Here is a 14,287-nt window from a genome sequence, read left to right on the forward strand (position 1 = left end):
GAGTGAGTTCCAGAATGTTGGAGCCAGGGTGGAGAAGTTGGCCCGCCCCACTTTTTACGTGTGAAGCGAGGGATCTGAAGAAGGGACTTGGAGGAAGACCGAAGTTCTCTTGCAGGTACATAAGGATTGATTAATGAAGAGATGAAAGCGGGGGCAGTGCTCTGGCGGGCCTGGAAGGCCATGCAGCCGATCTTAAAAAGGGAACGTTCTTTTACAGGGAGCCAGTGAAGCTCCCTGAGAAGGGGGGTGGAATGGTGATAACGAGGGAGGCCGTACACCAGCCGGGCTGCCTGGTTCTGGATAGTCTGGAGTCTACGCAAGCTGTACGCGGGGATGCCATGGTAGAGAGCGTTTGCGTAGTCCAGTCGCGATATCACTAGTGCGGCCATGATGATCTTGAGTGCCTGGGGGGAAAAGAAGCGGGAAACAGTGCGGATAGTGCGGAGAGTGAGGAAGCAGGAGGATACCACGGAACTAATTTGTGAATGGAGAGTGAGCTGGTTGTTTATTTTGACACCGAGTGTTTTGACCGTGGTGGAGGGGGTAGGTGCGGGACCAAGAGAGGGGGGCCAGAAGAGAGAGTTCCAGGGGCCGGATGAACCACCAGTGAGAACCAGCTCGGTTTTATCCGGGTTCAGCTTAAGGTGGTTGTGGTTCATCCAGTCCCTGATGAATGTCATAGTTGACTGGAAGTTCGAGACAGAGAGAGGAGAAGGGGACAGATCAAAGATGAGCTGGAGGTCATCCGCGTAATTATAAACGGTGACCTCCAGCTGCTGGAGTGCGAAAATGAGAGGAAAGATATAAAGATTGAAAAGTAAGGGGGAGAGAGAGGATCCCTGGGGAACACCGCAGGTGACAGGGAGAGGAGTGGCCGTGAAGTCGCCTAGCCGGACAGCCTGAGTGCGGTCCCTCAGAAAGGAGGAGAGCCAGACCAGAGCTGATCCCCCGATACCGGCCGCCTTGACACGGGTAAGTAAGATGGTATGGTCCACCGTGTCAAAGGTGGCGGAGAGATCAAGGAGGACCAGTGCCTGGTGTTTGTTCTCATCCATGCCCTTTCTGAGTTTGTCTAAGACTGAGACCACGACTGATTCGGTGGAATGCCTGGGACGGAACCCGGCTTGGCGGGATGCCAGTCCCCCATTTGCCTCAACATGGGCGCTAAGTGCCGCGGTGACGTGGCGTTCCATCACCTTGCCCAGAAAGGGTAAGGTTGGTTGACCCCTTCTGGTTGGAAAGATGATTTTCCCCTGCAGACTCAAACACTTAACTTATCTCCCTTGCCATTGTTCCGACCTTGCATTTCATAAGGTCCTTTCTTTATTTGACTAATGAAAAAAAAAAAGCATGGCACTGTTTCCATTCTCGGTGGAACCGCTACTGTCCAACCAGCTGCAAAAAATGTGTTGCATGGCTGAATACTCATAAGGCCCCAAAGGCGAGACCAATTGCATTGCATATGGTATTTAACATGGTGTATATACATATTGATCTTAAGTTGAGTACTGCAACACCATTAAAGGATACAAACACTCCAAGAAGGAGGATGCTTTAGGTAGAAAAGGAACAGATAAGTGCCAGAAGATAGTGCACTGGTCAGTCTACATGAGTCGAGAAAGAGGGCAACTATCTCTTGCTTAAGTACATTTTCCAGACATAATATAAGTGATTTTTCTGCTAGTTATTACATAATAAAATGAGACAGAGAGCAAATTATTTGTGCTAGAACTCTCATTTCCCAACACTTCTCAAAAACATACCACACTATAAGCTGCACATCTAATTAAAATATAATGAGATACAGAAGGACCCTGCTAAGGAACGTATTGCTGTACAAACCAAGACAATTTGGAAATTATTCATTTTCTACCACAGATAAGTCTCAACAATCATAAAAGTTCTACCATATTTTATAAAGGAAAGATCCAAATGTAGTCTATTGTCAAATATGGAACTTATGTTTTCACTCTTAGAACACTGCATAGATAGTTTAATTGTCTAAATCAAATATTTATGGAGGTACTACATTTAAAGAAAATCAATAAAGTTCATACCTTCCTCACATCAGAACTTTTGGGCTCTGTTGTCCAGGTGATGATTCGAGACACTGCTAGACGAGTTTCACTAGAATTTACAAAATCTCCAGGATCCATTTGCTGAGCTAATGTTTCAATGTACTTGAGAATGGCAACTTTCACCTACAGAAGGAGGCACAAAAAGTTGACATTTTGGATGGTTATGATGTGTTCATTTCCAGAAAAATACATAAACATTGATTGTTTAACTTCTGAAAACTGTTCAAGGATTAATATATTCTGGTGGTGCAGAGCAGAGGTTTTTTTTTTTCAACAATCGTTATTTGGGATTTTAGTAAATGGTATATGCAACACCGAGGAACACTAATTGCTCATAAAAGGGAATTAAAAACACCAACCCATATAAGCTTTATTCCATCGCTACCATGCCCTTCCACTTTACCTATCAAGCTCAGCCACCTCCAAATTCCCCACCCCACCCAGATCGAGAATGTTGTTATCAATTCCCCAAATTCTCAGATCAATCAAACAGAATTTATATAGTGCTGCTAATCACCTAATAGGGTATGCAGATGCTTGCAGGAAGCTTATTCGAACAGCCAGGTCTTGAGGGCCATTCAGAATTAGTGCAGTGAGGTGATGGTATGAAGTTGGGCAGGGAGGCTGTTCCAGGTCTTTGCTGCTATGTGAGAGAAGGATCGTCCTCTAATTCTTCTTTGGTAGATGCGGGAAGTATGGGCAAGTAAGAGTGAGGATGAGCATAGTCTTCTCGACCGTTGGTGTAATTTCACTGGGTGGTTAATGTAGGCGGGATCTTGGTTCTGTAGAGCCTTATGTGCACCAGTCAGCAGCTTGAATTGGCATCTCTTCTGTAAGGGGGAGCCAGAAGAGTTGCCTGAGTAGGGTGCAATGTGGGTTTGTTGGGGGAGGGCTGAGGAGGAGTCTGGCTGCGGCGTTCTGTATGGTCTGAAGTCTCTGTAGGCCAGGGTTAGGTTACGGCGCACAACTTTGAATAATTTAGTGACCTTTCTTTTTTTAATATGTCTGCGTGCTCATATTAGAGAGACTCCTGGTCAAAGATGCTGAGCCCTTGCAGCCTTCTGGGGTGTCAGTTTTCTGCAATTTCAAATAGATAGGCAACTCCAAATTTTCCAAAACTGCTTTTCTTTTTTGTACTTTACATTAGCTTTTTTAACCCAAATAATGACTCTGCACTCTGAAGTCATAAGTTTATGGAAGGAGTGGTGTGTGATCCTCACAACCCCAACATTGCTTGTTTTGCCAGCTGCTGAAGATGGAGCATTTTCTTACTCAATGTGGAATTGTAAAGGATAAGATACACCCAATGGGAAACCCTGCAACATCACCTCTAGATATTTTGTTAGTAAAGACCCCTGTGGCCAGAAGTTGAAATGCGCACTAAAATGGTAGAGACATACAGTTTTGAGTGGAAAGTGGGTTTCAGTGAATGTTTATCACTTATGCAACACCAAGGAAAGAGTCTTGATTTGTTTTGATCCTATTAAAATCTTTGTTTCCATCACACTTCAGAATTGCAAAACAAATTGCTTCCTGTTTGCTTTCCTAACTGCTGAATGTATACAGTTGATTTACAGGTATTTACATGTTGCTGCATATTATAAAATATTACATCCTACTCCTACAGCCTTTCCTTTCCCACTCCCTCTACCCCAGCAAGATTATCAAATAAATCAGTTTACTTTTCTTTTTCTAATTGCAAAGTGAGAGGAGTTTGTATACGCCAATCCCCATGTTAAAAAAAATATAAGCAGCAATTTGTAAGAAAACATAGCTTGACATTTGAACTATGTATCTGTAGCGCAGCAAATGCAACAAGATAAATACAGATTTCGAAGGCACCTTTATTTATTGCTTGGACATTCGTGACCCACCAGAACTCAGCTTGCTGATCTAAAATATCATCCCAGAGCTTATTTGTAACTGGGCAGGGCCAGCAAGGAAGTGCAAAAGTCATTTTGAACCACCCATCCACCATGTGTTTGTCCCTAACTAATTGGCTGCAGAAATGCATTTCAATGTCTGAGTGTAAAGTCATCTGTGTATAATCCGGAGGTACATTTCCCCTGCTGTGTGGATCAAAATTGCTTAGATGCACCAAACTTCAATCCAACAGCTTTCATCCAACTGCCTGCCCAAATGTTCCAAACAATGCGTCTGAAGGGGAAGCTTCCCACTGGTCTAAGGAGTAGTGAGGACAAATGCCCAGGTCAGTATCTGTAAGTACTATAATATCTGAGCTTGGATCAGTAAAAGTCTTCTTGGATGTCAATGAAGAACTTAATTGTCCCTCAAATTAATCACCTAACATTTCACAACTGAATTTTCCATGCTGCTGGATCATTAACTGGGGTGGGTGACAACACACTATAAGGACGAATCACAACCCTTGTCAGTGTGAACCCTTAAAATCAATTAACCTGAGCTCTACTCACTGGTAGCTATGGCACAGAGCAAACAGGCTTAGCTCAGGGCAATGTGTTAAGTATTTATGCAGTACCACAACAGTAATAAATTCAATATGAAAACAAAAATCCCAAACTGAATTTGAGTAAAATTGAATACACATAATACACCAAAATGCTGACAAATGCAATAAGAGGAACCGGATATATGATTTTAAAAAAAGTTTTAACTTAAAATAGCACAAAGAAGCACAAAATGCCTATGATAGTCAACGGTCACAGTAAACCATGGCCTAATTTGGTGTTGATGGCGATAGACAGTGAGTCAGATACACTAAACAGGTTTGTCCTTGTCAAAGTTTTTACCTTCAGACTTTAGCTCTATAAGTCCTAATCCATCAGAGGGGTACACTTTTAGAGCCTCCCCGGACCTCACGGAAGGCACTTAAGAGATTTACAGGGTGTCTGGTAGAGGCAAATAGAAGGGTCCTGTTCAGGTCAAGTTGCCACAGGTCAGCAGAGCAGTTGCAGGAACAAGCCCTTGTAGCATGATGTGTCCCTGCATGTAGCTTTACCACAAGGTCAGCCTTATCACTTTTTGAGCCCACTTCCTTGTACTGGGTACCAGACAAAGCGTGTCCAATCCTTCAGGGCTCTTCTCGAGTTGCAGCCAGCAGGTTCAGGACATTTCTGATCTTCCTCAGGACCAGGAGTGTTCTGAAGTGGGTGTCTAGAGATGCCACATGTATGTCTGCATGAGCTACTTGTGGGAAGGACTCTTGGACATGCCCTCGTCAATGGGACAAAAGTTCCTGGGAACAACTCCACCCCTTTGGGCATCTTCAAGATGGTGATGTCTAAACTTTGGCTCTGAGGGCTGGGTGTGAGTGTGTGGGGACTATACTATAGTAATCTAAATGTCTTCCCAAATATAATACTAAAATCCAGTCTGGGGCAGTCACTGCAGCCCCAATAAACCCAGACACAGAGGTCTGTTAGAGCAAAGCAGAGTTGTCCAGCAACCGGACAGTGGATGCACAAGAGATGTTTTAGAACCCTGATTTCCTTCTTTTCAAGTGTGCCCAAGTGCTATAAGTAAAAAGAGGGGTTTCCAGTGACCAGATAGTGGCTAAATGCAAACGTTTTCCTGCCCTTTCAAGTGCACTCCACGTTATATGCAACTTCAGAAGTCCATTCAACCATTCACACCCATTCAAATGCTGGCTGGCAGCAGTGGAAGAGCAAAGGAGCCACCAGAGGATTTAGGCAGGAGAGAGGTAACTTTCTAAAAGTGTTGTTTCCTTATTATTTATCAAAATTCCGACCTCCCAATGAATTGGATTTCTGATAACTATTAAAAGTAGCTGCCTAATTATTTTTCTAGTTGTTTCCTAACCATTGGTAGCATTATTAAATGTAATAAGGTAGCACAGTGCTTTCCTATGGACCAGCCAGCCTTGCTACAGTGAAAGTAGATTTTGGGGCTAATGCACCTTGGCTAATGGGTAATAAGGCCTACATAGGGGTGACATAAATATTTAAAAGAAAGGTCTAGACTTGTCAAAAGTGTTTATTTTGACAGGTCACATTTTTGTTTTTAAACTGCCATTGTCGGGCTGCAATGGTAGGTCTGAAGATATGTTACCCTGTTATGGTAGTAGGTGGCACAACAGCTGCTACTGCCCACTAGTGACATTTAACTTACAGGCACGAGTATACTTTGTACGATATATTAGAGACTTACGACAATCCGGTGTAAACCAATTTCATCATGTTGAAAAAGAGTGAGCATGGGTACTTTAACACTGGTTAGCAGGGATAAAGTGTACAGAGGTCTATAGCCAGAAAAGATATGATTAAGCACATAGGTAAAATGTATTCAAGAGTGACTTTGCAGAAACAGCAAATATTCTACAAATGTCATGTTAAATGATACTATTCTTGCTACAAAGGAGACTATACGGTTGCAAAAGCTCACTAAATCTGCTTAGCTGCTTGTAAGAGGGCTCTGAGGATCCACATGAGGGTATCTAGAGTGACTGATAACTAATAAATGCCCAGATCCCAAATCCTGGGATACTTGATATAAGTGGACACTCCACTCAGAGCTCCAGAAATCTCTTTTTAGGAAAGCTTAGGTTGAGCTAGTTTGACTAAAACATATTAATTTTGAACCTGGAGAGTGACAAAAACACTCAAAGTTTATCCACCAGTTACAGTATAGACTAGTACAGATCTGCCATGGTCACCAGGATTTCATCCGCATAGGCAGACAATTTAAACACATACATCACTAATTTAATAACTTGAATGGGAGGAATATATTTAATGCTGCAAATGCAAAGGACTGTATGTTTTGAAAGAATTACCGTTAGCTATTAGCAGCCAATGCAGGCTATCAGGGTTAGTGTAGTTGAGAGGTCATGCAGCCTTGAAGAGCATGCTTTTCTGTTGTGTCCTGAATACGCTGCAAAGGACACAACTAGCCAATAAAGCAGCCCGAGAAAAAAGTTGCAGTAGTCAAGGCGGAATAGGATTGCACAGCTGTAAAGCTTTTTCACAGAACTCTCCTATGGTGCAAACACACTGCTGACAGATGATTTACTTTGGGAAAGAGCTGCATCCCAAAGTAGTCACAAAATACAGATCTTGGTGGTCACTGGGGGAGAAGGGATAGGTTGGAGTGACCGAAGTTGGTGGTGGCAGAGAGTGATGGGTGAAGCTGTCTACCAACACTAGATCTGTTAATTGTCCCTGAGCCTGATTCCACTGATGTGCTAAGCATTCTTGTAGAAGACGCGTTTGTGAAGCCTTGCATGAGGCACTATTGCAATGCATGATGCCATCATTCCTAACGGTTGCATGAAAGTCCTGACTGCTAAGTATTGGTTGGTCTGAAACTGTAGTAACAGAGTTTGAATATTTCGAATTCTGGCTGCATTGGGAAAGGCTAGAGCTGTGCAAGTGTTTAGAGCCGCTCCCACATAGGACTGCACCTGTGAAGATTCAAGATGAGACTACTGTGTATGTGAAACCCAATTGGTAGAGTAGGTCTAATGTAGTCTGAGTGTGTTGTAAACACTTTTGGTGTGTGTTGGCTTTGATGAGCCAGTCGTCTAGGTATGGGAAGGCATGAATCTGTTGTCTTCCAAGATGTGCTGCTACTACTACTGCTAGATTTTTTGTGAATACTCTGGGAGCAGTAGTTACTCCGAGTAGGAGTACTTTGAACTGATAGTGTTTTCCCGCTATCACAAATCTGAGATATTTGCGATGTGCTAGGTGAACCAGAATGTGAAAGCATGCGTCTTAAGTCTAGTTTGGACATAAAATTGCCTTGCTGTAAAATTGGAAGTACTTGTTGGAATAGGATCATGTGGAAATCTTCTGACAGTAGATCCTTCGATCCAAAATTGGTCTTAAGGAGATGTCCTTTTTGGGGATTAGAAAGTATATAGAGTAAACCCCTGAACCTTGGTACTGTAGCGGAATCGGTTCTATGGCTTCTTTTGCTAAAAGAGCTTGTAATTCTTGTTTGAGCAGCAGTAGCTGCTCTGAGGAGAGTTTATGAGTGTGGGGTTGAATATTGGGAGGCTTGCTGGTGAGCTCCAGGCAATAACCATATTGGATAATGTCTAGCACCCATTTGTCTGATGTTTTGGATTTCAAATGGGGAGAAATTGTTGAAGTCTTACCTCGACAGGTGTTAATTGATTGGAGGGAAGTGCTGGCAAGTCACTGTTTATTGGGGGAAGGGGAGTTATGCGTCGGCATGCCCATACACCTACCTTTGAAATTGTTTCCCCTATAACTTCCTCCATAGAAGCCTCTAAAGGAAGAGGGTTGCGTGTTGGACTTGCATAAGGAAGAGGTAGGGTCTGAGGATGTAGTTTTGGACCCTCCCTTAAAAAAAGAACAGCAAAAGCAGCCTCTGCTTGATGGAGACTGAAGCTCTCCCATGGATTTCGCCACGTCCATGTCTTTTTTAATTTTTTCTAAAGCCTCATTGTTAGAAACTATATTTCTGGTTGGCTAGGGCTTGCGCCTAAGCCAGGCAGAAACCACCACTCTAGTCAGGGCATCAAGTTGCTGGTTGGGGATCCGTCGTTATGCATCTAGACCGAGAGTCATAGCTGGCTATTATCGTCAAGTGTTATGAACACGGGGATGTAACTAGACCCAAGAACCCTGACTCTCGGCGGACCGTTTATTGAATGCTTAGGAACACATCCTAATATTTGTCTCCGAGCCCGTTGCAACCGCGCCGTAAACCCAATCTGGAAGTTAGTAGTGTCAATACGAGATAAGCATCAGGCCCGGATTACAGTTTACGCAATAGATCCTTCTACGAATCGGCGAAACAGCAATAGAGAATATTATCACGCCTTAAGGAAATCCAACTTTCATGATACTACTATTTACAAACCGCTAAAGGGCGTTTCGCCCTCTTCCAGCTCAAATTAGTTTCACTCTTATGCAACGACTGGTTACATCTAGCAAATCTTTCTACCAGCACATAGGTTGGACATATATGCTTCTTGCAATACATGGCCACCTGAGGAAGGCTAACTGGCCGAAACGCGCATTGTGAATTACCCTGCCGTATTGCATATATCACTTGTTTGGTCTTATGTTTTATGTTTGTTTGTAAATGGTTTTTAAATGTATAGTCCTATGAACTATAAACCAGTCTCACTATGAATCAATTTATAAAATGAAAAAAGACATATTTGTACACAAAGAATATTTCCAAAAAAACGAAAAAAAGATTTCTTTATGACTAAATAAAAGTATATAAATCAATACAAATGTATTAGTGGGTGGTGAGTTCATTTATTAGTCATTTATGGTGTTTATAATTATTTGTGGTTCATAACTTTTGTATTCTCACTTGACTATAGACCTTTACCAAACTGATTAGTTTCCCTATGTATAGCAAGTGTTTCACTATTTGTATATAGGGGTCCCCTTCTTTCCAAATAGGGCTTGCGCCTAAGCCAGGCAGAAACCACCACTCTAGTCAGGGCAAGGAAGTTACACGCTGAAGATAACCCTTGCTCACCACCCTTGGTAGCTTGGCATGAGAAGTCAGGCTTATCCCAGAGGCAATGTGTTAAGCGTTTGCGCAACACACACACAGCAGCAACACACGAGGCACACAACAAAAGAAACTCCACACAAGGTTATATAAACAATAGCCTTTGTATTATCCAAAAGACATTGGAACCATAAGCACACATATACGCTGTACCAACTGGCACTAGGCAATATTCACAGGGGATTATATACATGACAGGATCAATCTGGCCACTGTCAGAACGATCACGAGCACAAGTAGTAGAAATATAACACAACCAGTTACTACTGGTAAAATACTGAACTTGGCATTAGCATTAGCAGCATAACCGCATTAGGTCTGCATCACATTAGACATAAACACATTATGCGTAAACCTCACAAGCACAAACACATTATGCATAACATTTAGCATCATCATCAGCATAACACATTATGCCATCTCAGTAGGCATCACTTAAGGGCCTTGCGCCCTACCAACACTACGACACCCACCATGACCCCAGGTCAAATGGCCTTTCTTTGGGGCCCTTTGTCCAAAATGTCAGGGCTTAACTCTAGTGCCTTCCAGGTGGCCCTCTGGCTGCCAATGCAGCAAGACACTGTGCGCAATGCACTGGGAGCGTGGGGTGCATCTCACCCCTTCTTCATCAAGCAACTAGCAAAATGCCCCAAGGTTGCGGCTCTCGCGGTGCAGCTGAGGAATCACTCTGGCACTACCGTGCCTCCTGAGCCCCCACTGCCCCATGTTGCAGCTGCCCGCTCTCCTGCGGTGCAGCTGAGTGCATCAAGCGCGGGCACCACTTGTGTCTGGGGAGCCCCCTTTACTGGAGGCTCATCTGGTGCTGTTATACGGCCCTACAATTCGGCAAAAAAAAGATTAGCACAAACTGTGCCACTGAAGCCCCCTTATGGGACTTCAAAAATGAAATGGCCCTGACGTTGCAGCTGCCCTCCAACAGGCGGGTCAGCTGTGCGAAAACAGCACCAACCGTGTTCCCTGCTTGCCCCCTCCTCACAGGGGCTTCTCCTGGTGCTTCCAATCGGCACCAGTAAGAAGGCCAAGACAAGATCAGCACTGGCACAATCTGTGCCCTGAGAGCCCAGTTCACGGGCTCTGTCTGGTGCAGTCACTTGGCACCAATATCGGTCCACAACACCAGCCCCACTCACCGGGGCAGACCGGCACGGACTCCAGACACTGACAATGTGCCTCGGTAGGTCCCCACTCACTGGGACCTTGTTTGGCGCCTCCCGTTCTTCGTGGCCTCCACCTAGGACTTCGGCCCGTAGTCCGCGGGGCTACGGTCCCCTTCCAGGAGGCTCACTACAGTGGGGTAGGCCCCTGCCAACAGTCAGGATTTTCTCCAGCCCCTTCTGGATCCTCTGGTGCCGCTCCCTGCACCCGCCAAGCTTCGTGGAGCCCCCCTCTCACCAGGGCTCCTCTTACCAACCTCGTGGCAGTGGGAAGACACCCTCACCTCACGGAGCAAAGACTCTGTCGATCCGGGCTTCCCATGGGCCTCCCCTCACGCTCCTTTTCGGCCCAGCCCACAACCAGGAAGGGTGCCTGACTTCCGGGCCGGACACACTCTTCTCCGGGATGCTACTCGTGGCGTACCAATGCAGGTGGGCTCCCACTCCATCACACATAAGGGGTGGGCTCCCGCTTCTTCAGCAAAACGCGGGATAGGCTCCCGCTCCTTAGGAGCACAATTACAGCGGGGTAGGCTCCCACTTTCAGATGCACAAACGCGGGGTGGGCTCCGGCTTCCCAGCCATCAAGGTCAGGCAATCCCCACGTCGGGATTCCCTCTAAATAAGTCGCAACTCCGCGCTGCAGAGCCCCAGCACTCTCCCCGTCTTGGGAGAGAAAGATATAGCCCACAAGGCGCTTAGGCACAGTTCCAAGGGCACAAGGCTGGGCAAAGTAACAGAAGGCAGGCAAGCACGCTGGGGCTTCTTGGTTAGCAGACCCCTCCGCTGCCAGGCAGGGCAGCAGGTCAATCCCCAGAGGTGGTCCCACCTGGCAGGCTGGCAGCCAGGCGGCTGCAAGTCCCAGTAAGCACAAGAAAGCACACTTCATGGGGTCACAGCCCCAGTACTTATACTCTCAATCTTTGATCTCCTAGGCAGAGATTGTCTGTGCCCAGCCAGAACCAGTTCTGCCTTCTCTGGTGTGACTTCCTGGCAGGAGGTGGAGATGGCATGGTCAGAGGCAGACCAGGCCCTTTGAGGTGCAAGGAAATCTGATCCCCCTTCCCCAATTGCAGACCAGGTCTATTCAGCCCTTTCCTGACCCACCTAGACTATCTGGAGCCACTGCTGCTCCCCACCCTTCTATTATCCAAAACCCAGACAGGCAATCCACATTCCAGCAGAGGCACCCGGGATGACTGAGCAAGAAAATACCTACTTTCTAAAAGTGATATTTTCAAACACAGAATGTAAAATTCACCTTCACTAACAGATGCATCTTTAGATTCTGAGTTGAGGCATACTAAATGTTACCACGCTGCTCCTCTCATATCAGGAATTACCACTGAAACACCTATCAGGGAAACTCCAATGCATCTCTATGAGAGGGCAGCCTCACGGCAGTGAGAAATCAATATGGCTGTTTGTCACTACCAGCACATGTCACGCACTTAAGGTACATGTCCTACCTTTTACCCACAATGCAAACTGCCCATAGGGCTAGCTAGGGCCTACCTTAGGGGTGACTGACATGCAGTAAAAGGGGGATCACAGACATGGCACACACTTTAGGTGCCACGTCACAGCGGCAGTAACACTGCAATGGCAGAGGCCTGAGACAGGTTTGAAAGATGACTTCGGTGGGTGGCGCAATCAGCGCTGCAAGCCCACCAGTAGCATTTAATTTACAGTCCCTGGGTATCTGAGATACCACTTTACAAGGGACTGACATGTAAATTAAATATGCCAAACAGGTGTTGACCAATCTTTTTTTTTTTTAAGCTTTCTTTATTGGTTTTTCTCCACATCGGCAGTGCACATTCACAACAACATGGATACATTACGTCCACCGCAACCGAGGCGAAATGTGACGCTGTTAGAGTATATACCTCAATAATGACTACAATCGCGTCTGTTGAAAAACATCCCCTCGACATTATCTTCGATCATTCTCCTCAATAGATGTTCCATACCAATACTTACCCTACTGTAGGAAACCCCCCCGCCCCTCCCAACCCTTCTACCCTCCCCAGAAGCCCCCCTCCCCACCAGGTCTATGTAACTCAGTAATCATTCAGGAACACCTTGCGTCTCTGTCTCTCTCTTGTCCTTGGGCTCTCTTCTCTCCAGAGAACGCTTCCGGCACACTGTCAATAGAGACCTGGGAGGCCTGTTCTCCTATCTCCTGCATCACCACTCCCCATGCCAGTAACAACTCAGGTAGCTTGGGATCCCTCCTGGTATTTCTAATATGCTTCTCCTCTGCCCGGGCCCATTCACGTAAATCCGCCCTCCATTTTGCCAGTAGTGGTCCCTGTTGCGACAACCAGTGGATCGCAATAGGCCTCTTGGCTATGACTAGACCTAGAACCAGGAACCGCCTGCTTATCTTACGTTTCGGGTCCCTAGGAATCAAGCCCAGTAAACAAGCAACCAGATCTAGTTTCATAGTCCATCCCGTAATTCGGGTCAGATCCCCAATAACCTTCCCCCAGTACGTCTGGATCTTTGGGCATGTCCATACCATATGCATAAAATATGCCGGGTTATAGCGACACCTGGGGCAGTGATGGTCCCTGGAGCCATCATTGGCGTGCAACCTCCGGGGCGAAAGGTACGTCATATTTATTATGTTGTACTTGATCTGCTTAAAACGATTGCTCACTGCCACCTTCCGCACACTCCCGTGTATTTTTTCCCAGTCTCTCGTCGTGACCTCCTGAGGACACACCTGCTGCCATTTGTCTTCTATGGGAAGAGGGCCACTCTTGTTGTCGTCCCTCTACGCTCTATAGAGGTGGGTAACGCATTTTCTCCCTCCCGCCATAGCAATCAAGGTGACCAGGGTGTGGGAGTGCCTTGGGGCGTCTGGAAATGTAGGCCACAGTGCCGTTCCTTTGCCACCAAGCTGTCATACTGCAAAAATTAATTATGGTGGGTATATTAACCCAACTAATCACGCACTGTTCACTTGATGCTTCCGCATTTAATTCAATTTGTTAATTTATTCACAGTACTCCGTTTTTTACATCTTGTTCTTTATTTTATTCAATGTTCAGTCAGTTTTCAAATATTGAAATCATAACTTTCATCAACTGATTTTTTAAAAGGTGCAAACAAAATTTACATGGTATCAATTATATCTTGATGCATCTGTTTAACATTTTTCATTTTTTCATGGTCACAAAGATTTTATGAAGCCCAAAGCATTTCGGCACCTGATTAGTGCCTTCATCAGGGGCAAACCTAAAAAAATCAACAAATAAAATGATGTCAATATCCATCTCTATTAGACCTCATGGGGGCTTATGTGTGTACTTATGATCGTGTTTTCATACCTGATAATGCTGGCCTCTGTACCTGTTATAGTCTCTTATATACCACGAGTGTTGTAAATTATCTGTAAACACAAGTGTGAAAAAACGACATAATAGCTGTCTTGCTGCATAATAAATCACATGATTACTGTACCCTCGTAAAAAACGTTGTCTCAGCCTACCTTGCTCTTATGTAGTCTCTTATGTACCACAA

The 14,287-nt window shown here is 45.2% G+C and overlaps 1 protein-coding gene across 48 annotated transcripts in view; it reads right to left on the bottom strand.

Annotated features, from left to right (window-relative positions):
• CLASP2 (cytoplasmic linker associated protein 2) overlaps positions 1-14,287 on the bottom strand; it is a 1,795,600-nt gene that overhangs the window by 306,150 nt on the left and 1,475,163 nt on the right. For all 48 annotated transcript variants that reach the window (XM_086964693.1, XM_086964694.1, XM_086964709.1 and 45 more), the window contains one exon: positions 2,058-2,201. In XM_086964693.1, the coding sequence (XP_086820819.1) occupies positions 2,058-2,201 (144 nt within the window). The remainder of the gene's footprint in view (positions 1-2,057; positions 2,202-14,287) is intronic.

Source organism: Lissotriton vulgaris, chromosome 4_1 (assembly GCF_964263255.1).
Source record: "Lissotriton vulgaris chromosome 4_1, aLisVul1.2, whole genome shotgun sequence".
Classification (NCBI taxonomy): domain Eukaryota; kingdom Metazoa; phylum Chordata; class Amphibia; order Caudata; family Salamandridae; genus Lissotriton; species Lissotriton vulgaris.